Source organism: Ascaphus truei, chromosome 7 (assembly GCF_040206685.1).
Source record: "Ascaphus truei isolate aAscTru1 chromosome 7, aAscTru1.hap1, whole genome shotgun sequence".
Classification (NCBI taxonomy): domain Eukaryota; kingdom Metazoa; phylum Chordata; class Amphibia; order Anura; family Ascaphidae; genus Ascaphus; species Ascaphus truei.
The window spans coordinates 9,170,721-9,198,329 of NC_134489.1; the positions used below are offsets into that span (position 1 = coordinate 9,170,721).

General features: G+C 50.0%; 1 protein-coding gene across 1 annotated transcript in view; it reads left to right on the top strand.

The window, feature by feature from the left end:
* The first annotated feature begins 4,423 nt into the window (after positions 1–4,423).
* COQ8B (coenzyme Q8B) overlaps positions 4,424–27,609 on the top strand; it is a 54,400-nt gene continuing 31,214 nt past the window's right edge. Inside the window, exons 1-9 of the mRNA XM_075609958.1 lie at positions 4,424–4,555; positions 7,283–7,468; positions 8,109–8,417; positions 8,869–8,935; positions 11,856–11,933; positions 12,032–12,154; positions 15,372–15,457; positions 19,093–19,233; positions 21,581–21,662. Of these exons, the coding sequence (XP_075466073.1) occupies positions 7,292–7,468; positions 8,109–8,417; positions 8,869–8,935; positions 11,856–11,933; positions 12,032–12,154; positions 15,372–15,457; positions 19,093–19,233; positions 21,581–21,662 (1,063 nt within the window). The 5' untranslated portion in view covers positions 4,424–4,555; positions 7,283–7,291. The remainder of the gene's footprint in view (positions 4,556–7,282; positions 7,469–8,108; positions 8,418–8,868; positions 8,936–11,855; positions 11,934–12,031; positions 12,155–15,371; positions 15,458–19,092; positions 19,234–21,580; positions 21,663–27,609) is intronic.

A 27,609-nucleotide genomic window follows, 5' to 3' on the forward strand; every position in this document is an offset into this window, starting at 1 on the left:
CCGCTCACTCACCCGTCCGGCCGCTCCCACGTGTATCTGAGGCGGGAGGCAGCTTGTTGTGGCCGCTCCCCCGCTGTGTCCCGGGCGCTCGCTCGCTCCGCTGACTGTAGCGGCGCCGGGGGGGGGGGGGGAGGGGGAGGAGGGGAGGTGATTTGAAGGGGGGTGAGGGGTGGGTGAAGGCCGCTCACTCACCCGTCCGGCCGCTCCCACGTGGAACTGAGGCGGGAGGCAGCTTGTTGTTGCCGCTCCCCCGCTGTGTCCCGGGCACTCGCTCCTCCGCTGACTGTAGCGGCGCCGGGGGGGGGGGGGGGGGGAAAGCGCGGGAGACACGGGGAGAGGAGGAGGTGCGCGCGGGTATGTGTGCGCGCGGGTATGTGAGCCCCCCCCTCCCCGGGTTATACATGCTGCTAATGTACACCCCCCCTAGTGTGTGTGTGTGTGTGTGTGTGTCCCTGTGTGTGTGTTTGTGTCCCTGTGTGTCCTTTGGGCCGTCACTCCGCCTCAGGCCAATGAGAGGTGTGCGGGGGCGGCCCAAGGGACCAATGAGATTTCCCCTAGGGACACCGGACATCCAGCAGGCAGGCATGCATGCAGGCAGGCAAACATACAGTGCTTTCACTAATATAGTATAAGATACCCTGCTCACTTACAGTATGTAACTATATATTTGTAACCATGTATTTGTCATCATACCTCCATGCCCAGGACATACAGCAGGGCCCCGGGTATACGGCGGGTTCCATTCCAGAGGCCCGCCGTATAGTGAAAATCGCCGGAAAGCGGATCCGGCGATTTTCAGTGCTGCGCATGTGCAAACCGGCATTTTCGCCGTTCTGCGCATGTGCGACCTGCGGTCTGCGCGCGCAACCTGCGTCTGCGCATGCGCGCCAGGCGCACCCGCCCGTTCTGCGCATGCGCGAATTTTAATTCAACATGGTGGCCCCCTTCTCGGTGCCGCCGTGTCAGCGGATCGCAGAGAAGCGGGGCCCTGCTGTACTTGAAAACGAGAGGTAACTCTCAATGCATTACTTTCTGGTAAAACGTTTTTATAAATAAATAAAAAATTTATGGGCGACGGTGAGTGTCGGATAATCCGTTCCGCGGATGAATAATCGGTTCCGCGGATGAATAATCGGTTCCGCGGATGAATTATCGGTTCCGCGGATTGCACTGTGCTGCTTTGGATAATCTGTTCGATGCAAAGCGTAACGACGGATAGCGAGGACCACCTGTAGTTTATTACCTCTATATGGACACACTGATACACACAGTACACCCGCAATAACACAGTGACACAAACAGGTACTAATGTGTAAAGCCAGGCACATTAATATGTGCAAGGATACACCCAGATCTGCCCATACACACTCACACTGCTACAGTCAGACCTGACCCACACATACACACATATAATGTTATATATACTGCTGGGATTGCAGGCCTGGGCTGTTTTGTGTATATGAGTTCTACGTCCCTGACTGCACAAGCTGCACAGGCCCATATATATGTGTATACATTAAACAAAGGAAGAATTGAGGCTGAGGAAGAGGAAATGTACTTCTGTGTCCAAAACACAGGAAATTCTGCATCAAAATGTCACTGTCCACCCACGCAGTATTACAGAACAGGGCTGAGTAACACATGCACTGCTGAGCAGGACTGAAAGGCACTCACTACAAAGGCGGTGCTATTAATATGGAGTGTATCACTCACTAGAAGGGAGTGCTATTAATGTGTAGTGATTGTCACTCACTAATTGGCGGAGCTATTATTATGTAGTGAGTGTCACTAGAAAGCTATGTTATTTGGAATGGGTGGAAGGCAGTGTTATTAATATGGCGTGAGTGTCACCTACTAGAAGGTGGTGTTATTAATATGGCGTGAGTGTCAATCACTAGAAAGCTATGTTATTTGGAATGGGTGGAAGGCAGTGTTATTAATATGGTGTGAGTGTCACTTACTAGAAAGATGTGTTATGAATTTGGAATGAGTAGAAGGCAGTGTTGTTAACTTGGTAGAAGGCAGTGTTGTTAATATGGAGTGTGTCCCTAGAAGGCGGTGCTATTAATATGGAGTGAGTGTCATTCATTAGAAGGCTGTGCTATTAATATGGAGTGAGTGTCATTCACTAGAAGGCGGTGCTATTAATATGGAGTCAGTGTCATTCACTAGAAAGCGGTGCTATTAATATGGAGTGAGTGTCATTCACTAGAAGGCGGTGCTATTAATATGGAGTGAGTGTCACTCCGGGTAGTGCTATTAATATGGAGTGAGTGTCATTCACTAGAAGGCGGTGCTATTAATATGGAGTGAGTGTCATTCACTAGAAGGCGGTGCTATTAATATGGAGTGAGTGTCATTCACTAGAAGGCGGTGCTATTAATATGGAGTGAGTGTCATTCCGGGTAGTGCTATTAATATGGTGTGAGTGTCACTTACTAGAAGGCTGTGCTATTAATATGGTGTGTGTCACTTACTAGAAGGCTGTGCTATTAATATGTGTGAGTGTCACTTACTAGAAGGCTGTGCTATTAATATGGAGTGAATGTCACTCACTAGAAGGCGGTGCTATTAATATGGAGTGATTGTCACTCTGGGGTTAGTCCTATTAACATGGAGTGATTGTCACTCGGGGGTAGTGCTATTAATATGGAGTGAGTGTTACTCACTAGAAAGCAGTGTTATTATTTGGAATTATTGTAACTCAGTGAAAGGCAGTGTTATTAATATGGCGTGAGTGTCACTTACTAGAAGGTTGTGCTATTAATATGGAGTGAGCATCACATAGTGGAAGGCAGTGTACTAAATATGGAGTGACCATTACTCAGTAGAAGGAAGTGTTATTAATATGGAATTAGTGTAGGGTGACCAGACGTCTCGGTTTTTGGTCTGTCTCGACTTTTTCGGGCTCTTTCCCGTTTTTTGTCCCGCTGGTGTGTGCCTACTGCGCATGCGCGATCTTGGCACTTTCCGGCTGCTCGTGCACATAAGCGATCGGCACTTGTTGGCTCCTCCTGCACATGCGCAACCGGCAAGCTCCGATCGCGCATGCGCATGAGCGACCGGCAAACACCGTTCACGCGTGCAGCGTCGGCAAACACCGTTCACGCGTGCAGCGTCGGCAAGTGCCGATCGCGCATACGCACGCGCACCCGGGAAGTGACGATCGCGCATGCGTGACATTTGTGCCGCTTTTTGCCGGGACAAATCTAGTCACCCTAAATGACTGTCACTTAGTAGAAGACAGTGACGCAGTGTTAGTAATATGAGTGAGTGTCACCCAGTGTTATAAATATGATGGGAGTGTCACTCACTAGGAAGCAGAGTTATTAATATGAATTGAGTATCGCTCACTAGAAGGCAGTGTTATTATTATGGGATGTGTCATTCTTTGAAGGCAGTCTAAGCGTTACAAATAAATATTTTTTATTATTATTATTGTCATTTAAAGGTGACGAAACTTTTTTGCAGAGCTATTTATACTGATATGTAAGTGCATATATAAATATTTAGAATGCATATCTTTATTAAAGGCAAAGCAATATATACTGCATTTTGAATATACATGTTGTGAGTTGAATATAGATATCAGCAAAACACTGCATTTTAATAGATATATAATGCATATTAAAAGTAATAAGAAAAAAATATATATCTATCAATCAACATATACTGCATTTTAACATCCTATATTGCAATAATATGAACCACAATGTTGACCTTTGCAAAAATAAGAACACTTATTGCAACATTCTGTGTCACTTCCTCTCAATATGACGCAGTTCACACCTCCCATGACCTCATTCAGTAATTAAAAACAAACATAGGCGTATGTAGGGTGCCATGCTTTCTGTGATTGGACTACTTAACTGTCAGTCACTTCTGTCGTTGCCTAGAAACCCAGCACGCGTTTCAGTTTCTTCCTCCTTGCCATGCGCACGGACTAACCACGCCCAAGGACCAATCTCTGGACGCTTATTGGAGTAGGCAAACCCCTGTCACGTGAGGGCCAAGTCCCTTCACCGAAGCCAAAAGATGCTGATTGGTTGAGGTGCTCTGACCTTCACGTGATGATGGCTCCAAGGGCGGAGCTGTGGGGGTGAAAGTGACTTCGGAAAAAGGCGCGAGAGCCGCCCTCGTGATCAGAGTTTATGCCCTTGGCGGCCATTTGTGAAAAGGGCACAAATAACGGAGGTCTGTGGAATAAGATTCCTTTTAAATTCACAAAATACATAATGTAAACTCGCACCCTCACACTTTGCACACTTTGGATTAAAAGCCACAAAACAAGGAATTATTCGTGTTTTAACATTGTGGAGACATGAATGACGCGCTATGAATTGTATTGTGTTTATTTGAGGGGCAGTGGAATAATACTTGCAGGCAGCTATTTATTATTGGTATTTGTTGTTGTTTTTTTTAGCACGTTTTTCTGACCTGTCCATATAGTACATTTGAGTGTTGCCCAAATCAAAAATGGCGGCGACGGCGGCGGCCGCGGCACTTCCTGGTTTATCTGCAATGAGCTGCTGTGGAAAGAGGAGGTTGAGAGAAGGTAAGAGCCCCAGTCTGCGATATGTAACACACACACTGGTAATAACCTCGTGACATACACTATCCATTCTCCCTCCACCGACGGTACTGAATAGGGAACTTGGTTCAATTCCCGGTGTCAGTTCCTTGTGACCTTGGGCAAGTTACTTTATCCCCCCTGTGCCTCAGGCACCAAAAGCATAGATTGTAAGCTCACCTGGGGCGGGACTGTGCCTGTAACATTCCTACATGCTGCGTATCGTGCTCTATGCCAGCGGTGCGCAAACTGTGGGGCGCGACCCCTGACACTGCCGACGGGGGGCGCGGGGTTTACAGAGGCCCCGCGCGCTTCCCGAAGGCACTTAAATTAAGTGCCGGGGGAGCTGCAGGGCCTCTGTAAACCTAACTTACCGTGGCTCCGGCGGCTTCCTCCCTGCGGCGCCATGGCAACGCGGCGTCAAAATGACGCTGCAAGGTGACGTCATTACGCCGGAGCGCGGGTAAGTTGGGGTTGGGGGGGGGGGCGCGGGAGTGAGGGGACAGCCGTCAGGGGGGCGCAGGGAAAAAAGTTTGCGCCCCCCTGCTCTATGCTGTCATTGTGAAGTGCTTTGAATATCATTGAGAGAAAAGCGCTATATGAAATAAAGTTATTATTATGATAATGCGCCGGGTGATATGTAGCCTCGTGCTGCCGAGCAGAGACTTGAAAATTATTATATTTCAACGTTTTGCAAGCATTGGTACCATACAGTATGTATTTACATTAACTTCACATACAAGTTTTGTTCTGTCTTTATTACAGTTATCTTTATATAATATCAGAAGTTGTTATCCCAATTGCAAAAATCGTACGTGTTCTTCATGGGTGGAAAGTTTCCCCCTTCGCTAAGGCCTCGTCCATAGTAGATCCGACAGCGTGAGCGCCAAATACAAACAAGTGGATGCCAATGCGCTTGTGCATAGATCGTACAAGGGCGACCGGTACTTCGCGTGACAAACTGGTTTGAATTTGCCGCGCGACGTCACGTGCGCAGTTCAGCCACTCTCAATGTATTACTTCCGGTAAAATATTTTATAAATAAATGAGGGCGAACTGCTCGTGACATCACAGGCACAACCCTATTGCGCAACCTTGCAGGACAGATCGCGGCAAGTACAGACGTGTGCGAAGTCGCACGCGCCAGTACTATGTACACGGCCTAAAATGTGGTCTTTCTTTCCTTACTCCTAATCTTTTTAAACCTTACTGTTTTAACATTTTCCTTTTAAAATCTACCTGCGATTATCTACTATTCAACCGGTTGCAATATAGAAATGCTGCCTTATTCCCACCTAACAAATTGCCTGTGTCCACTTTCAAACCTTGACACAATAATCTTTGTTTTTGAAGACCAATAACAAAGATTTTTGTGTCAAATTGTGAAAGTTGTTGGGCTCACAATACCCATCATTGTTTTTACTTTTTGCTTCGGTAATGCAATAATTGGGGAAGGACTTGGATAAATGTAAATTGCTTGTTAAAGTCTTACCTATCTACTTTAAGAAAAGTTTAATATGTTTTGTATTCCTCTACATACAATAATTTATTACAATCTAACTCCCAATATATATTAATCGCCTCTTTATCATTGGAGATTGGGTTTTGTTTTTTTGTTGACATATCTGTGTTCTTACTGTAAAACTAGGGTAAAAAAATATCTATCTGAATGAATCTGATGGTGTTTTTTTACCCCCAGTTTTGCAGACTTGGCTACATAATTCTGATTTTTATTCACGTAAACAATATTTAAGTATAATGATTTTTATATAGGGACAACCATGTAGTGTATGCAGCAGTTAACACTACAAGCATACAGAGACTTTAATGTACATGGAAGGGCAGAGATGGGTAAAAGAGAACCAGACCTGATGATACATTTAGGGAGAGGGGAATCTCTGCCCTGCAGAGCTTGCCATCTAAATGCAGGAAGATACAGAGAGGAAAAGCAGATATTATGGCAAAGAGGGAGAATTCCATGCCACCGAGAGTTTACAATGTTACAAACAGATCTAACATTGGGAGAAATAGCAGAGAGTTGTAGCAATACATGGTTACATTCTATTAAACGACTACAGAACTCACATCAATTATTATGTAGAGTTTGAGGATAAGACCTTCGTTGGAAGATGTGGCACTCTTCAATCATAATGTATTAACCTTGTACATAGAAAATAGAGGTGCCATAGTACAATACTGTTTCAAATTTAATAAAAAAACACAAACAACATCTCTTGGAATCACACTCACGGATTTTTCCGTTCTTTTGCGCCTTGTATATATGAGTGACTTTTGGTATCTCTCGTGCCTTCACCATCAGTCTAAATTCTTTCAAATCTAAGGCTGTCTCACATTTTAATCTGGTCTGTAACTGTTACATACGCCCATAATATATATTATCTCTAACTGTGCATGCAATGCCTTGTATATTATGTATATGCTGTTCACATATGTAAGTGTATTTGTAACCATGTATAATTTGTCATGTTAACTCTATGCCCAGGACATACGTGAAAACGAGAGGTAACTCTCAATGTATTACTACTTCCTAGGTAAACATTTTATAAATAAATATAGTGAGAAATCCCACATACGCACACATTTCACCTTCCCACAAAACATTGTTTTCGCACGGCCTTTTCCAACAAAACTCCCACAAATTCCCAGGTAGTGTGTGAGTGGTGTCCATTCCTCTCTCTTTTTCTCTCCCAGGACTGTAAGATGTGGGGCGAGGCAGCGTTGGTGTTGCGTGGCGCAACCCGTGTGGGACAGGCCATGGTGGAGACGCAGTGTGAGAAGCTGCGCATGGTGAACGGCAACTCCACGCTGGGGCTGGGGATTAAATCGGCGCAGGCCACTGCCGAGCGGTGCGTAGGCGCCGTATTCACCCGCAGTCAGGTAATAGTCAAATTAGCATTGCGACGTCCTCATGGGCAGGAGCCAAGCAAACTGCTTCATATTGCGTCATTTTGGCTCGACGTCCCTTTGCATCAATGTACCCATGGGCTTTGCTCCAGTGAGTGTTTTGGGAGCGGGTTATAGGAAGAGTTAGGAGAGAGTCGGCACAATATTATGAGATGGGTGACATTCTATGTCTACAACTGGTGCAGTTTCCCTTTTACTCTGTGTCAAAAATCACCATGTCTGAGGTGGTCTTAACCTCTGGTCCTCGGAGATCTGCGTCAGATGGAAGAAGTAAATAAATCTCGCGGACTTAAACTGATGCCGATGAAACATTTAGCTCCACTGTCCCCCTAAGAGTCCCTGGGGATGGTAAGTTGAAAGAGAGTGCGCTGTATATCCCAATTCAAGAGTAAACGCATGTGGGTAGAAATTGGGAATAGCAGAGCTGGGGTTTCCGAAGGGGGGGGTAAGACACGGGATTGTGGTACTGGAAATCTTGCAGTTCAGAAATTTTGCAGAGAAACACGGAGCACAAATGAAGTATGTCCTGTTCTTATGAAAGGACAATTGTGTTGCCGGCTGGCTTGCTACCTACCAGTTATGCAAGTTTAAAGTCCGTTCTGTTTCCTTTCAGGTCGGAATCCCGGATTTCAGGGAGCCCCCGTCCTCTCCTGTGCCCGGTGCTTCCTCTTGGAATACGGCGTCGGAGCTTCCTGCAGCGGAAGAGGCAGAAGCCCCAGAGGCAAGCACAGCCGGTCACCAGCCAGCGAGCTATGGCCGGGGAAGCCGGGCTCAGGGTTTTGTTGGAGCAGGCGTGGGACAGGTTAGAGCGTTCCATCATTACAGCACCGGGAGGGGGCTGACAGCCGAGGAGGTCAGGAAGGCGAGGGAAGGAAAGCTGCAGAAGGGGGCAGACGAACAGGGGAGACCATTACGGCAGAAGGTGAGCACATCACGTGGTGTATATAGTATATACTGCACTAACCAGGGATTTTAAGTGGTTATTTACTAAACAGAGAGAGCAGTTTGGAATTGTTTAGGGATGAGCCATTTGATTAATTTGTGTGTGTGTGTATATATATGTGTGTGTGTGTGTGTGTCTCTGTCTCTCTCTCTCTCTGTGTCTCTCTCTCTGTGTCTCTCTCTCTCTCTGTCTCTATCGGGAGTGTAAAATTGCTGGTCACTTGTGGAGCTGAAAGACCATGGGTGCAGCGCTGTCAATTGCAGCTCTGCTTCCCAAAATGGTGCCCCAAAATGCCTTGCTTAGTGTTATGCAAAGTATTATGGGGCGCTACTTCAGGACGTTTAATGCAATGTTAAATTAGGTTCATTCCACTGATGCTATAAAGAAAGGAAGTTTTAAATTGTTTATCTCACCTGGATTTCATTCACAGCTCAGCGACAGAGCGAGAGAGAGAAAGGTTCCTGCATCTCGGATCAGCCGCTTGGCAAATTTCGGGGGTAACCTTCTTTCTGCTTTTCTTTTGTTTTTCCGTTTCACTGGTGACAGAGTCTGGGAGTTTCGCTGGATGTAGGGTTAATATATATAATTTATAATGCACCAACATACAGCCATACCCCGCATTAATGTACGCAATGGGACCGGTACATGTATGTAAAGTGAAAATGTACTTAAAGTGCAGAACTACCTTTTTCCACTTATCGATGCATGTGCTGTACTGCAATCATCATATACGTGTATAACTGATGTAAATAACACATGTGTAACAGGCTCTATAGTCTCCCTGCTTGCGCACAGCTTCGGTGCAGGTAGGGAGCCGGTATTGCTGTTCAGGACGTGCGTGAGCTGCCGTTTGCCTATTGGGCGATATGTCCTTACTCGCGAGTGTACTTAAAGTGAGTGTACTTAAACCGGGGTATGCCTGTATTCTCTAGCGCAGTACAATAGGGTTGGGGGACGAAAACCGTGAAATATCAAACATTAACATACATTGTTACAGTAGGTAAGGAGGGCCCTGTCCCAAGCAGGTTACATACTATAAGGAAGAATAAGTGGCAGCAGAAGGTACAGGGGGATGAGGAGAGGTTGCTGTGTTTTGGAGACCTGCTTTTTAATTGAGGGAGTTGGTGTTGGGGAAGAAGTAAGCGAGATTGGTGAGAGCAGGGTGATGTGAGAAGATGGAAATGCTGCAATATACATCTGAAATATTTTACCGAAGACCAATAACGGCGCAGCTGTAACATCAACAAATGGCTGATATCCTTTACTGTGATTCGGGTGTTGTTTCTAAGGCTGCGACCCCAGTGCCTGCGTTGCACGTGCGTCTACGAGGCTGGCGGCGCATGCAGCCGAATTCCCCGGTCTGCAGTGAGCTGGGGGGGAGTGACGGGGCGCGGCCATGACATCACCTGGCAGATTCGCCCTCGGCTGAACCGCCGGGGCGTGGCCTAGCGCTCTGTCGCTACTTCTAATCACAATTTTAATGTGAGTCTGATAAAGTCGCTGCGCGGTAGCCCCCCCGCGCGGCATCCCCCCCGCGCAGCGGGCCCGGCCCCATTGAGGGACGGCTCTTGTCCCGTACTGCAGTTGCCAGTGGGGACCAAGCCTAAGAGTGTCTGAGGCAGTGATTCCCAACCAGAGTTCTGCGGAGCAGTCCCAGGGGTTCTGTCTACGGACGCGGGCCGCCCGCACTCACTGTGCGCCCCCCCCCCGCACTCACTGTGCGCCCCCCCCGCACTCACTGCGTGCCCCCCCACCCGCACTCACTGTGCGCCCCCCCGCGCACTCACTGTGCGGCCCCCCCCCCGCACTCACTGTGCGCCCCCTCCCCCCCCACACTCACTGTGCGCGCCCCCCCACCCGCGCACTCACTGTGCGGCCCCCCCCGCGCACTCACTGTGCGCCCCCCCCCCGCACTCACTGTTTGCCCTCCCCCCCCCGCACTCACTGTGCGCCCTCCCCCCCCCGCACTCACTGTACGGCCCGCTACAGCTTTCCTGGCTCAACCACCGAGCCTGCTCTCAGGACTGCAGGAGCGCGCTCTATTAGTGCAGCACTGCCGGTGCCTGCTGCTAGCTAGAGCCAGCAGGTGTGTGCTGTCCTGCGGGGCCTGAGAGAGTGCGGCGGCACGGAGAATAAACACTGCCAGCCACTGTACACTGTACACCTGCTGATAGGGAGCGATACGGGGGGAGATCATGGAGTGGGATCCCAGGGCTCAGGTATGTGTGTGGGGGGGGGGGGAGGGGAATAACGTGTAATAGAACAAATGAGGGAGCCCCTCCTATACACTGAGGATACATAACATGGCATTTGTTATGCATGTATCTTCACGGGAGGCAGGCAGGGAAAATATTGTGTAGTTGTGACCCCACGCAGACACGCAGTCAGTGATGTGTTGCCATGCAGAGCGATGTCACGCAATCAGTGATGTTGACATACACTGACACACACTGCTTCTGGCATGTGCTACTGACACAATGACACACACGCACTCTGCTGCTGGCATGTGCTACTGACACACACACACACATACACACACACTGCTGCTGGCATGTGCTGCTGGTACGTGCTATTTTACATTGTGCTCCACGGTCCTCTAACCTGAAGAAAACGTTTTCAAATTAATAGAAAAAAACTTTTCAAAGCAAAGCGCAGGGGCATTCACACACGGTGGGGTTATTTTTAAAATGTACTCGGGCGGTGGGGGCATTTTTTAATATGTACTGGCGGGGGCATTTTTAATATGTACTGGCGGGGGCATTTTTTAATATGTACTGGCGGGGGCATTTTTAATATGTATTGGTGGGGGCGGGTATTTTTATTATGTCGTGCGGGGTGGGGTTACATGTATTTATGGGGGTGGGGTTTTTTGGTATGTATTTTGTGGCGGGGATTGAGTGAGAGTGGGGTAATTGACGGAAGGTAGGGGTGAGGATGAGGAGAGGGGGGGAGTGAGGAAAAGAGGGAGTAAGAGTGAGACGCAGGAGAGAAATACATGGGAGGCGGGGAGAGTGAGTGAGACGGAGGGGAGAGAAATACATGGGTAGAGGGTGGGAAATAGAGGGGCCTGTGAGGTGTGAAATGAACCTAATGTGTCAGCCAGATAGGGGTTCCCCGAGATTTTTCAAAATATTTCAATGGTTCCTCCAAACAACAAAAGGTTGTGATTCACTGGTCTGAGGTGACGTGAACACAGCTGCGTAGCAAACAGGTGAAGGTGCTGACCGTATACAGGTCTTTAAAGTGATCTGTCTATGCCTGATGATGTTAACCATGTCCACGCTGGCTTGGTGGACAGGAGCCGTGCAGGGGAAGCGTTTTGGGGAGACTCTCTCAGGGGGCCTCCTTTGCTGCGTCTCGGGTGTTTCTTCTAAGAGCATCTGCGGGATCACTAAATCTCTCCCACCCGCCCTGCAGGTTTGGCAGTCAGTTTGGGAATCGGGGCTCTGACAGAGGTAGCGAAGCAGTCTCTGAACAGGGAAGAGAAGCCGGAGGGTGAGTCCCAGCGTCGGCCCTTATTTGGTTTTGCACAGCGCTGCACATTAGCAGAAGTACTAAGTATCCCATGACCTGTTTTGCTCACCCACCCACAGGCAGCCACACCTACCTGGAGTCCAACCCGTTCCTGACTGAGGCGAACGCAGAGAAGATTGTGGACACTCTGTGCAAAGTGCGGGGCGCTGCGCTGAAGCTTGGCCAAATGCTGAGTATCCAAGGTGCCTCCTATAAAGGGAGAGATGAGTAGGGAGGGTTATCAGTGAGGACAGGGAGGTATTGTACAGGGGTAACACACAATGCAGCACTCCTGCTATCCCTGTGCTGTTCCTCCCACACAGCTCTGTTACTGCAAAGGGGTAACACACAATGCAGCACTCCTGCTATCCCTGTGCTGTTCCTCCCACACAGCTCTGTTATTGCAAAGGGGTAACACACAATGCAGCACTCCTGCTATCCCTGTGCTGTTCCTCCCACACAGCTCTGTTATTGCACAGGGGTAACACACAATGCAGCACTCCTGCTATCCTTGTGCTGTTCCTCCCACACAGCTCTGTTATTGCAACACTGGTATTTCCTGCACTTACCCCGTTCCCACTCCCACCACAAAGCTGCCAGTAAACTCCTCTGCTTGTCCAGTACCGACTCTTCTCCCCCCGACCCCCCCAAATGCAGTTGGTCACTTTACCGTACTGTACCAAGCAAAATCCCATTCTTCAATTACTTGCTTCCAAACACTCTCAGGGTAATGTACTGCATCCCCTGCCCTGCGTGCAGCCGGCCTTAGTGTTCCAGTACAACCCCCCCTAACACCTCTAGGAAATGAGAATGTAAGTCTGACTCCATCATCTAGATCCGGGGTGCGCTAACTTTTCCCCGTGCGCACATCTGCTTGCTCTCCTCGGCGCCTCGCACCCCCGCATCAAATGACGCGCGGGGTCATGTGACGTCACGTCGCCATGGTAACGTGCCGTCACGTGACCCAGATGACTCCGGGTTACCAGGACAACGCGTTGCAGGAAGGGAAGGTAAGTGTATTATAGAGGCCTTGCGCGGTCCCCGAGCATTTAATTTAAATGCATGGGGGGGGGGGAGTGCGGGACCTCTATAACTGCGGTGCCCCCCCGAAAATCTAGCACACCCCAGTTTGCGTGAGGAAAACAATAACAATAGCGCTCAAAACAAACCCAAAATATAATAATAATGACCACTATTGTGACAGTGATAGTGATAGTGTGATTAATACAATCAGTGACAGTGCAAAAATCAGTGATGGTGCATGTGCCTATTTAAAGTGCATATATAGAGTGAAAAAACCTCAAAATAAACTACAACCCTTGAAAAAAGACTGTTTCACTTGTCTTCTCGTGGATAATTTTCAAAGCGTCAGGGGAGTTCGTCTCGAAGTCATAGAATAGAAAAACATATCATAGTGCAAAAATGTTTAAACAGTGAAAAAGGTGAAAATTCATCCAAAATGACTACTTACATTTTAAGTAATCAAATCAGACAGTCATCCAACTTAAGGGGTGGATGCGCCCTATGTGTAAACAGCAGCCACCAATCACAACCTCCAAAGGAGAAAAAAGAGAGACCATATAGTGTAGAGGTAAAACAATTGTAATATCAAAACATGATTCAAGGCTTACACTTCATACGGTCGATGTGGGCACTCATAGGTAGCGGTTGACGGATATCCCTGGGGCTCGCGATTCCTCTGGGTACTCGGTCACCTCCGCTCTCTCTGGAAACACTTGGATCCACACCGGAGCTTTCGTCCCTTCACTTCCGGCACGCCGAGAGCCTCCCAGGCTCCGGCTGCGTCACTTCCGGTGCGCCGAGGTCTTCCGGATCAGATGGTTACAGTGGAATTCTCGTGTCCCCCTTCTCGTGGCTGTTGGACTGGAACACTCTACGCGTTTCGTCGCTCTCTCTGGCGACTTCCTCAGGAGAGAGCGACGAAACGCGTAGAGTGTTCCAGTCCAACAGCCACGAGAATGGGGACACGAGAATTCCACTGTAACCATCTGATCCGGAAGACCTCGGCGCACCGGAAGTGACGCAGCCGGAGCCTGGGAGGCTCTCGGCGTGCTGGAAGTGAAGGGACGAAAGCTCCGGTGTGGATCCAAGTGTTTCCAGAGAGAGCGGAGGTGACCGAGTACCCAGAGGAATCGCGAGCCCCAGGGATATCCGTCAACCGCTACCTATGAGTGCCCACATCGACCGTATGAAGTGTAAGCCTTGAATCATGTTTTGATATTACAATTGTTTTACCTCTACACTATATGGTCTCTCGTTTTTCTCCTTTGGAGGTTGTGATTGGTGGCTGCTGTTTACACACAGGGCGCATCCACCCCTTAAGTTGGATGACTGTCTAATTTGATTACTTAAAATATGAGTAGTCATTTTGGATGAATTTTCACCTTTTTCACTGTTTAAACATTTTTGCTCTATGATATGTTTTTCTATTCTATGACTTCGAGACGAACTCCCCTGACGCTTTGAAAAAAAAAAAACACCCCAGTTTGCGCACCGCTGATGTAGATTATTATATCTTATTCGTAAAGCACCGGCATATTCCGTAGCGCTGTACAAAGGGAGTTCAGAGATTTGGTAATTACATAAACGGTTGCATACAGATACAAGATACAGAGAGGTAATGGGGGTCCTGCTCATGAGAGGTTACAATCTGGAGGGAATGTGCGACAATGCTGAAATAAAAAGGTTAGGTCGCTGTTCATTGCGGAATGGAGTGTGCCTCAGGTTGGAGTATGGTCCAGCCTAATGGCTGACATCATTAAGGTTTGCGTGGGGATGCTATGGGGTGTTACATAGTGTGGAGATTGGGGATGGTCCCGATGGGGTTGGAGGCGGGGAGGGAAGTTGGATGTACGGGTTATGCCTGGGAGACTTCCTTGAAAAGATGAGTTTAAAGGGAGTTTTGAAACATCTGAAAGCTGGGGGAGAGTCTAGTGGTAGGTAATTCCAGAGAGAGGGGGCAGCACGGGAGAAGTCTTGTAGGCGGGAGTGAGAGGAGGTGGTCAGGCAGGTAATGAATGAGTTCTTGTAATAGGTTATTTTAAAACAAAAAAATAAATACACAAAGGAAGCAAATAGGGCAAACCAAAAAGCACAATGTTTTAAGGCAGGTGTGCGCAAACTTTTCCATCTGTACCCCCCCCTTACCTTGGCTCCTGCATCAAATGACGCCGCGGGGTCATGAGACGTCGCGTTCCCTGAAGCCAAGGTAAAGGAATTTACAGAGGCCTTGCACCGTGCCCCGGCATTTAATTGAAATGCCTTGAGGAAGAGCGTGGGGCCTCTGTAAGCACTGCGCCGCCCCCCCGCCCCCTTGGAAAGTCGTGTGCCCCCCAGTTTGCGCACCCCTGTCTTAAGGTGTTATATACCTTCACTGACGCCTGCGATTTCATCCCACAGATAACAGCTTCATAAGTCCGCAGCTGCAGAAGATCTTTGAACGTGTCAGACAGAGTGCAGACTTCATGCCATCTTGGCAAATGACTGTGAGTTTACACTACCAATAATATGTTGTATCCTCTGGTTGAAGTACGATAGTAATGAGGGCACAGAGTCCCAGTACTTCTTTTGTTGTGTTTTTTGTAGACAAGGTGTTTCTAAAATATATTTTATTTACTTTCATAAAGTACCACTTTTTTTTCATTTTATTAACTGATCTAAGACACCTCAAACGTTTATTTTATTTACCAAACTAGAGTGCCACACTATTTCTTTTATTTACAGACCTGCAATACCGCAGCTTTTTTATTTACAAACCACAACTATTTTATTTTCTTTGCAAACTCACAGTTCCTCTTTCTTTTTATTGAGGGGGAAAATATATATAAAAAAAAAGTCCCTCTCCATTTATATATCTTATTTTTATATTGGAGTAGAAATATTCCATTTGTTTACATATAATCTGGAGGTTTTAATGCACACGTAGAATTTGTAGTGACAACTGCGCTCAAATGCTTGATCACAATAATAGTGGAAAATGGACTCAGGCTAATAGGACATAACCATCTCTGTGGGGCCAAATGATCCCTGAGGTAGGGGCAAGCAATAAAACCCCATGACACCTCCAATTTGAGATAGTCCCCCTCCAAAAGATTTGAAAAGTACTCACATACTGCGCTGATCCAAATTCCTGCAAGACGTGCAGCCGAGTAGATGCGAACAACTGTAGAAGAAAGGGGAGAGCTGGCGCACAATCCAATGAAGTGGGTCCCAGGGTAGACAAAAATAATTATTTATTGGCAAAATAGCATCCAACAAACGGAGGAGAGCAACCTCCTACGCGTTTCGTGTACTGAAAGTGTACAACCGTACACGAAACGCGTAGGAGGTTGCTCTCCTCTGTTTGTTGGATGCTATTTTACCAATAAATAATTATTTTTGTCTACCCTGGGACCCACTTCATTGGATTGTGCACCAGTTCTCCCCTTTCTTCTACGGTTTTAATGCACACATCAGGTGCAATTCTGACAGTTTGAGCACACACCGATCCAATGTACATACAGAACATCAAATTTCAATGTCGTATGTTGCAATTCCAGTAGCATCGCTCCAGTGCCCACTGATTCTCCATCAGAGAGAATTAGAAGGCACCCTAATTGCTGGATGAGTATAAAATGTTGGATTACTTGAATAGGAAGTGAAGGTGGATTTCATCAACATGATGTTGAACCTCAGCAGCCTGTCTGGTGATCTCCAAGAAAACAACCAGTGATTCCGTGGCACTCACCACAATCCCTCATGTTGAGCCACGGATAATTTTGTACCAGCGCCGGTGGCTGATTAGATGGGTATGTTGGTGGTATACATAGAAAAAAGGCATTTTAGAGTTTGCGCTCCTTTAGTACTTATTGTACTGGAACAGATGTAGTGCTGCACCACTTACTGTCAGGGGTCTGGCGCTGTGGTAAATCCTGTTGTGTACACAGATTCAATAGTAGGAAGGCAGTGGGGCACTCGTAGAGTTGGAAATAAGAAGTTTCTGTATTGAATTGTAAATGTTCCTTCGCGTTTCGCTCCCAGCTGGGACCGAAACGCGTAGGAAGATGTAAAATTCAATAATAAAAAAAACCCACCTTTTTCTTTTCCAACTCTACGAGTACCCGCTGCCTTCCTACTATTGAATCTATGTTGGTGGTATAACATGCTTTCAGTCACCCCTCTATTCCGTACCTTCCCACCGACCTATGTTTGCACTGCGTGTTTGGGGAAAGAAGAACGTGCCAGTGCACTCTGGATTCATGTCAAATAAAACGACAGACTTAATTCTCCGGGATTTAAAAACCAAGACCATTCCATCAAAAACATAATGTGCCATTTTTAGGAAGACGTGCTACTCCGTAACACACCTTTTCTGCTGGAAGACACCTTCTCACGTACAGCACACCTGTGAGCACGTGACTTGTATGTATGACAAGGGTTAGTGCACATAGCGAACTAGCTGATTCACTTTTTTCCATGCATGGTCCCTCAAATGAATAACATCTCCTTTCAATCCGTCACATTTGTCACAAACTACACACCTGTAAACACGTGACTTATATATGTAACAAGGGTTAATACACACAGCCAACTAGCTGACTCACATTTTACCTACGCAAGGTTCCTCAAATGATTAATATCTCCCCTCAATCCGTCACAATATATATCTCAACTCTGCCACCACCAATGAAATAGCAAATGTCACGTGCAGAGTTGTATGGTCTTTGTTTACTATGCACATTAACGCACACACATCTGTTATAGGAAAATCTGGCGAAAATTGAATTTACTCTATGCAAAGTGTGCAACTGTTCAAATCAGAGCCCAAACTATTATTTAAGGTTCGCTTTAATATACAAAAAGTACAGTACTTGGGTTACAGGAAAAGATTATTTCAAGAACATAGAGTATAAAATTGCAGTTTCCTAAAATGTAAAGGATCAAACAAACAGAATCGAACTTGCATTATTGTATAACATCGATCAGATCTTTCCCCAAAGGCTCTTGAATGGAAATTGAGATTTCACGAGTTCCAGTATGGATACTACCTTGGTTGAAATCTAATTCATAATACCAGCTTCAGGGTTTTTTCTAAAAACCTTGTTCATTGAAACACACTGAAAACATACTTTCTGGGTGTATCCTCAACCCACCCCTTTTCGTCAATCAGTCCACCCGACTGAAGAAAAAAAATTCCTTTCAATATATAAATTACTTCATAACAGCTTCTAGTACTTAGACAAATGTCATCTTCACTGTTGCTTCTGTGGACTTTATATGCACGTCTGGATATGAAATATGACAACCTAACTTATAGTTTTGCATGAGAAACAGATATCTATCCTTGGCACCTCCTAATCATTAATTGTTTGGCATCATTTGATTTATCTCATTGCAACTGTTACAAATATCTATTTGTTATTCTTACAAATTGCTGTGAGGCCCAGGATATTTAGCATTTAGTACATTTGCACACTTTAGAACTGTTGTTTTGGCCACACACCCGTGATATTCCACAGATCCTCCAAGAATGCCTTTCAAGATACATTTACACTTTTGTTTATTCCCCTCTGTCGGGGAAGAACTGCGACAGCCATATTTCAATCCCCCCCACTTGCAAACCCAGGTGTTACTAACCCCAGATACCTGTAGTCCTATAAAACCCATAGAAATAGGCCTGGTTAGTGGTGTGACAGGCAATAAAACAATTCTTGTATTTCTAAGACAATTTGCAAGTCAACATTAACCTCTGAGGTGCCAGATTAATTAAAATGTTTAATACTTTCTGCCATATTCATTACAACACCTTTCAATTGAATGAGCCATGTTTACTAAGCCTTGCTGAAGGTGTCTTTATGAAGTGTCACAGCATAGTAAATATGGCATATTGTGTAGGGAAGAATCGGGGGTTATTGAAATAAAATAAAGGTTTGGCAGCTGTTTCACGTGTCTTTCTTTTTTACCAGGTGTCAATTCCTCATCTCTGTACTGTGGTCTCTGCTTTGGTTGGCAGCCTCCAGAAAGGGGTGGGGAGGGCGGTGTGATGAAAGTCATTAACGAGGCACAGGGCCATAAGGATATTTGCTTGAGGTTACCCAGAGTGGATGGAAGTGACGGAGTCTGGGATTCTCTCTCTCTTCAGAAAGTGTTGGAGGTCGAGCTGGGACCCAACTGGAGAGAGAAGCTGTCGTTCTTTGAGGACAGGCCATTCGCAGCTGCCTCCATTGGACAGGTGCACCTGGCTGGTCTGCCGAATGGACGGGAGGTGGCCATGAAGATCCAGGTGAGTGGGAAAAGTCGCAGTCCTCATACATAGTCAGCTCCTCATCACCATCCTGTGCCTAATGGGCTGAAGGTTTAGCTCAGTGGCAATGTCACTGTCTATGTATCTCCGTGTCCTAATACATCATACTGTAGGCTGAGGAAATAAAATGCTCAGGGTCATGAGGACATGGCAATGAGATTTAAATAAGCTTCTCTCCATCCAAACCCAGTGCCGCTAATTATTACAATTCATTTATTCCACATATTTATGCTTTGACAAAGTAATAATTGGTAAAAAAAAAAATATATATATATATATATATATACTGTATATTATATATATAATAATAACTAGCTGAGAGACCCGGCGTTGCCCGGGATTAAAATGTCCCGCTCCCTCCTCTCTCCACTCCCCCTGACTCTTTCTCCGCTCCCCCAGTCTTTCTCCGCTCCCCCTCTCTCTCTGCTCCCCCTCCCCCTACGCAGCTCCGGTCTCCCGCCCCCCCCCCCCCCCTGCGCAGCACACAGTGTCACACACAGTGTCACACACACGCACAGTGTCACACACACGCACAGTGTCACGCACGCACGCACAGTGTCACACACACGCACAGTGTCACACACACGCACAGTGTCACGCACGCACGCACAGTGTCACGCACGCACACAGTGTCACACACACGCACAGTGTCACACACACGCACAGTGTCACGCACGCACGCACAGTGTCACGCACGCACACACAGTGTCACGCACGCACACACAGTGTCACACACACGCACAGTGTCACGCACGCACGCACAGTGTCACGCACGCACGCACAGTGTCACGCACGCACGCACAGTGTCACGCACGCACAGTGTCACGCACGCACAGTGTCACGCACGCACAGTGTCACGCACGCACGCACAGTGTCACGCACGCACGCACAGTGTCACGCACGCACAGTGTCACGCACGCACGCACAGTGTCACGCACGCACGCACAGTGTCACGCACGCACGCACAGTGTCACGCACGCACGCACAGTGTCACGCACGCACGCACAGTGTCACGCACGCACACACAGTGTCACGCACGCACACACAGTGTCACGCACGCACACACAGTGTCACGCACGCACACACAGTGTCACGCACGCACACACAGTGTCACGCACGCACACACAGTGTCACGCACGCACACACAGTGTCACGCACGCACACACAGTGTCACGCACGCACACACAGTGTCACGCACGCACACACAGTGTCACGCACGTACACACAGTGTCACGCACGCACACAGTGTCACGCACACACAGTGTCACGCACGCACACACAGTGTCACGCACGCACACGCACACGCACACGCACACGCACACACACAGTGCAGTCAGTTGGAGTCTCCTGTCTGTGCTGTCTGAGGCTCCCTCCAGTCTGTGAGGGGGGGCTCTCCCCATGGGGTTAAATGCAGCCAGCTCTGGTGAGTGCACATTCCTCACGTTTTGGCCTTCCTGCCTCTGGCTGCTGGGAGTATTGGGGGGCGGGAGGAGCCTTTGTTACTGGCTGGTGTGGCTGTGAATGTGCTCCTCAGAACGCGCTCTGTGGAGTGACACTGACGCTTCCTGCTCACTGCCTACCTCTTGCTGGAGCTGTCGTGGGGAGAGGAGGAGAGGGGGCTGGCAGAGCTCCCGCTGAGAGGCTTGTGCCGTTTGGCGAATGGTCTTTCGTGGCGGGGGGCAGGGAGGGGGGAGCGCCCTCGGCGGGGGTTGGGAGCGCCCTCGGCGGGGGTTGGGAGCGCCCTCGGCGGGGGTTGGGAGCGCCCTCGGCGGGGGTTGGGAGCGCCCTCGGCGGGGGTTGGGAGCGCCCTCGGCGGGGGTTGGGAGCGCCCTCGGCGGGGGTTGGGAGCGCCCTCGGCGGGGGTTGGGAGCGCCCTCGGCGGGGGTTGGGAGCGCCCTCCGCGGGTGTTGGGAGCGCCCTCCGCGGGGGTTGGGAGCCAGAGTAGAGCTGAGGGGGAAAGTAGCGGGGAGGTGAGCTGCGGGTGAGGAGGGGAGTGATAGGGGGGGGAGCCGGGGTGGGGGGGGTTGATGGGGTGAGGAGGAAAGAGGAGAGTGGTCGGGTGGCAGGCCGCGGGGTGAGGAGGAGAAGACGATAGTGGCCGGGTGGTTGGGTGAGGTCATAGAAGCAAGCAAGCCAATGAGAGGCGTGTGAGGGCGGGGCCAGGCCACGGACCAATCTGATTGGCCAGAGGCTGAGTGACAGAACCACGGACCAATCAGATTCACCACATCTACTAACAATCTCACAAATTTCAATTATATAGATATAGATAATGTAGCATGGGGACGTGTGCAGTGTTCATGTTTTTTTCTTTCTGATGCGGCAGTATCCTGGGATCGCGCAGAGTATAAAGAGTGATGTGGAAAATCTTTTGTCGATACTGAAAATGAGTGTGGTGCTTCCTGAAGGTAGGTGTCCCACAGAGCCACATGCACCGCAGCGTCACTGCAGCACATTCAGATACACAGACCCTGGCGCACACACATTCCCAGCAAGCTCAGACCCCAACACCCACCACATCATATATATATATATATATATTTGTCAAAATGAGTGCTATTGAGCGTGGCCAATGTATACAACAGAAGACAGGGGTGCCCAGTGCTACATCCAATTGACAAAACATATATGGTAATAAGTATAAAGTTCAATAATAATGGCACACACACGCAGCACCCACGGTTATTTCCGTAAAGATTCTACAGACACGCACACACAGAGACACACACAGAGACACACACAGAGACACACACAGAGACACACACAGAGACACACACAGAGACACACACAGAGACACACACAGAGACACACACAGAGACACACACAGAGACACACACAGAGACACACACAGAGAGACACACACAGACACAGACACACACACAGACACAGACACACACACAGACACAGACACACACAGACACAGACACACACAGACACAGACACACACACACACAGACACACACACAGACACACACACACACACAGACACAGACACACACAGACACAGACACACACAGACACACAGACACACACACACACAGACACACACACACACAGACACACACACACACAGACACACACACACACAGACACACACACACACAGACACACAGACAGACACACACACTTCTCTGTGGTCTAGGACATTTGCTCGTTGTCGTTTTGCCACGACCAAACGTCCGCAGGCATTCTCCGCCGCTGGCTGCTTTGTCGCTAAGGTAAGTCACTAACCTTTGCCCTTACCCTAAAACCCCCTAATACTAACGGTACACCCTACCCTAAAAACCTTACCCTAAAGTTAACCCTCTACCCTGGCGTAGGGTCCAGCGGCGCTGCGGCAGTGGGTCCCACTGCGGCCAAATGGCAGCCGGGACTTGGTTGCGGCGAGACGGCCGTGACCAAATATCCCATTCCGGTTGTCACTGCGCCCCAATCCTGCCCTTCAGCACCGCCAACTACACTAGCAGTTCCACATCCTCCTCCACACATCTGTCACTGCGCCCCAATCCTGCCCTTCAGCACCGCCAACTACACTAGCAGTGCCACATCCTCCCTCACACATCTGTCACTGCGCCCCAATCCTGCCCTTCAGCACCGCCAACTACACTAGCAGTTCCACATCCTCCCTCACACATCTGTCACTGCGCCCCAATCCTGCCCTTCAGCACCGCCAACTACACTAGCAGTTCCACATCCTCCCTCACACATCTGTCACTGCGCCCCAATCCTGCCCTTCAGCACCGCCAACTACACTAGCAGTTCCACATCCTTCCTCACACATCTGTCACTGCGCCCCAATCCTGCCCTTCAGCACTGCCAACTACACTAGCAGTTCCACATCCTCCCTCACACATCTGTCACTGCGCCCCAATCCTGCCCTTCAGCACTGCCAACTACACTAGCAGTGCCACATCCTCCCTCACACATCTGTCACTGCGCCCCAATCCTGCCCTTCAGCACCGCCAACTACACTAGCAGTTCCACATCCTCCCTCACACATCTGTCACTGCGCCCCAATCCTGCCCTTCAGCACCGCCAACTACTCTAGCAGTTCCACATCCTCCCTCACACATCTGTCACTGCGCCCCAATCCTGCCCTTCAGCACCGCCAACTACACTAGCAGTTCCACATCCTCCCTCACACATCTGTCACTGCGCCCCAATCCTGCCCTTCAGCACTGCCAACTACACTATCAGTTCCACATCCTCCCTCACACATCTGTCACTGCGCCCCAATCCTGCCCTTCAGCACTGCCAACTACACTAGCAGTTCCACATCCTCCCTCACACATCTGTCACTGCGCCCCAATCCTGCCCGTCAGCACCGCCAACTACACTAGCAGTGCCACATCCTCCCTCACACATCTGTCACTGCGCCCCAATCCTGCCCTTCAGCACCGCCAACTACACTAGCAGTGCCACATCCTCCCTCACACATCTGTCACTGCGCCCCAATCCTGCCCTTCAGCACCGCCAACTACACTAGCAGTGCCACATCCTCCCTCACACATCTGTCACTGCGCCCCAATCCTGCCCTTCAGCACCGCCAACTACACTAGCAGTTCCACATCCTCCCTCACACATCTGTCACTGCGCCCCAATCCTGCCCTTCAGCACCGCCAACTACACTAGCAGTTCCACATCCTCCCTCACACATCTGTCACTGCGCCCCAATCCTGCCCTTCAGCACCGCCAACTACACTAGCAGTGCCACATCCTCCCTCACACATCTGTCACTGCGCCCCAATCCTGCCCTTCAGCACCGCCAACTACACTAGCAGTTCCACATCCTCCCTCACACATCTGTCACTGCGCCCCAATCCTGCCCTTCAGCACCGCCAACTACACTAGCAGTTCCACATCCTCCCTCACACATCTGTCACTGCGCCCCAATCCTGCCCTTCAGCACCGCCAACTACACTAGCAGTTCCACATCCTACCTCACACATCTGTCACTGCGCCCCAATCCTGCCCTTCAGCACCGCCAACTACACTAGCAGTTCCACATCCTCCCTCACACATCTGTCACTGCGCCCCAATCCTGCCCTTCAGCACCGCCAACTACACTAGCAGTTCCACATCCTCCCTCACACATCTGTCACTGCGCCCCAATCCTGCCCTTCAGCACCGCCAACTACACTAGCAGTGCCACATCCTCCCTCACACATCTGTCACTGCGCCCCAATCCTGCCCTTCAGCACCGCCAACTACACTAGCAGTGCCACATCCTCCCTCACACATCTGTCACTGCGCCCCAATCCTGCCCTTCAGCACCGCCGCCAACTACACTAGCAGTTCCACATCCTCCCTCACACATCTGTTACTGCGCCCCAATCCTGCCCTTCAGCACTGCCAACTACACTAGCAGTGCCACATCCTCCCTCACACATCTGTCACTGCGCCCCAATCCTGCCCTTCAGCACCGCCGCCAACTACACTAGCAGTTCCACATCCTCCCTCACACATCTGTCACTGCGCCCCAATCCTGCCCTTCAGCACTGCCAACTACACTATCAGTGCCACATCCTCCCTCACACATCTGTCACTGCGCCCCAATCCTGCCCTTCAGCACCGCCAACTACACTAGCAGTTCCACATCCTCCCTCACACATCTGTCACTGCGCCCCAATCCTGCCCTTCAGCACCGCCAACTACACTAGCAGTGCCACATCCTCCCTCACACATCTGTCACTGCGCCCCAATCCTGCCCTTCAGCACCGCCAACTACACTAGCAGTGCCACATCCTCCCTCACACATCTGTCACTGCGCCCCAATCCTGCCCTTCAGCACTGCCAACTACACTAGCAGTTCCACATCCTCCCTCACACATCTGTCACTGCGCCCCAATCCTGCCCTTCAGCACCGCCAACTACACTAGCAGTGCCACATCCTCCCTCACACATCTGTCACTGCGCCCCAATCCTGCCCTTCAGCACCGCCAACTACACTAGCAGTGCCACATCCTCCCTCACACATCTGTCACTGCGCCCCAATCCTGCCCTTCAGCACTGCCAACTACACTATCAGTTCCACATCCTCCCTCACACATCTGTTACTGCGCCCCAATCCTGCCCTTCAGCACTGCCAACTACACTAGCAGTTCCACATCCTCCCTCACACATCTGTCACTGCGCCCCAATCCTGCCCTTCAGCACTGCCAACTACACTAGCAGTTCCACATCCTCCCTCACACATCTGTCACTGCGCCCCAATCCTGCCCTTCAGCACCGCCAACTACACTAGCAGTGCCACATCCTCCCTCACACATCTGTCACTGCGCCCCAATCCTGCCCTTCAGCACCGCCAACTACACTAGCAGTGCCACATCCTCCCTCACACATCTGTCACTGCGCCCCAATCCTGCCCTTCAGCACCGCCGCCAACTACACTATCAGTTCCACATCCTCCCTCACACATCTGTCACTGCGCCCCAATCCTGCCCTTCAGCACCGCCAACTACACTAGCAGTGCCACATCCTCCCTCACACATCTGTCACTGCGCCCCAATCCTGCCCTTCAGCACCGCCAACTACACTAGCAGTGCCACATCCTCCCTCACACATCTGTCACTGCGCCCCAATCCTGCCCTTCAGCACCGCCGCCAACTACACTAGCAGTGCCACATCCTCCCTCACACATCTGTTACTGCGCCCCAATCCTGCCCTTCAGCACTGCCAACTACACTAGCAGTGCCACATCCTCCCTCACACATCTGTCACTGCGCCCCAATCCTGCCCTTCAGCACCGCCAACTACACTAGCAGTTCCACATCCTCCCTCACACATCTGTCACTGCGCCCCAATCCTGCCCTTCAGCACCGCCGCCAACTACACTATCAGTGCCACATCCTCCCTCACACATCTGTCACTGCGCCCCAATCCTGCCCTTCAGCACCGCCAACTACACTATCAGTGCCACATCCTCCCTCACACATCTGTTACTGCGCCCCAATCCTGCCCTTCAGCACTGCCAACTACACTAGCAGTGCCACATCCTCCCTCACACATCTGTCACTGCGCCCCAATCCTGCCCTTCAGCACCGCCAACTACACTAGCAGTTCCACATCCTCCCTCACACATCTGTCACTGCGCCCCAATCCTGCCCTTCAGCACCGCCAACTACACTAGCAGTTCCACATCCTCCCTCACACATCTGTCACTGCGCCCCAATCCTGCCCTTCAGCACCGCCAACTACACTAGCAGTGCCACATCCTCCCTCACACATCTGTCACTGCGCCCCAATCCTGCCCTTCAGCACCGCCAACTACACTAGCAGTTCCACATCCTCCCTCACACATCTGTCACTGCGCCCCAATCCTGCCCTTCAGCACCGCCAACTACACTAGCAGTGCCACATCCTCCCTCACACATCTGTCACTGCGCCCCAATCCTGCCCTTCAGCACCGCCGCCAACTACACTAGCAGTGCCACATCCTCCCTCACACATCTGTCACTGCGCCCCAATCCTGCCCTTCAGCACCGCCAACTACACTAGCAGTTCCACATCCTCCCTCACACATCTGTCACTGCGCCCCAATCCTGCCCTTCAGCACCGCCAACTACACTAGCAGTGCCACATCCTCCCTCACACATCTGTCACTGCGCCCCAATCCTGCCCTTCAGCACCGCCGCCAACTACACTAGCAGTGCCACATCCTCCCTCACACATCTGTCACTGCGCCCCAATCCTGCCCTTCAGCACCGCCAACTACACTAGCAGTGCCACATCCTCCCTCACACATCTGTCACTGCGCCCCAATCCTGCCCTTCAGCACCGCCAACTACACTAGCAGTTCCACATCCTCCCTCACACATCTGTCACTGCGCCCCAATCCTGCCCTTCAGCACCGCCAACTACACTAGCAGTGCCACATCCTCCCTCACACATCTGTCACTGCGCCCCAATCCTGCCCTTCAGCACCGCCAACTACACTAGCAGTGCCACATCCTCCCTCACACATCTGTCACTGCGCCCCAATCCTGCCCTTCAGCACCGCCAACTACACTAGCAGTTCCACATCCTCCCTCACACATCTGTCACTGCGCCCCAATCCTGCCCTTCAGCACCGCCAACTACACTAGCAGTTCCACATCCTCCCTCACACATCTGTCACTGCGCCCCAATCCTGCCCTTCAGCACCGCCAACTACACTAGCAGTTCCACATCCTCCCTCACACATCTGTCACTGCGCCCCAATCCTGCCCTTCAGCACCGCCAACTACACTAGCAGTTCCACATCCTCCCTCACACATCTGTCACTGCGCCCCAATCCTGCCCTTCAGCACCGCCGCCAACTACACTAGCAGTGCCACATCCTCCCTCACACATCTGTCACTGCGCCCCAATCCTGCC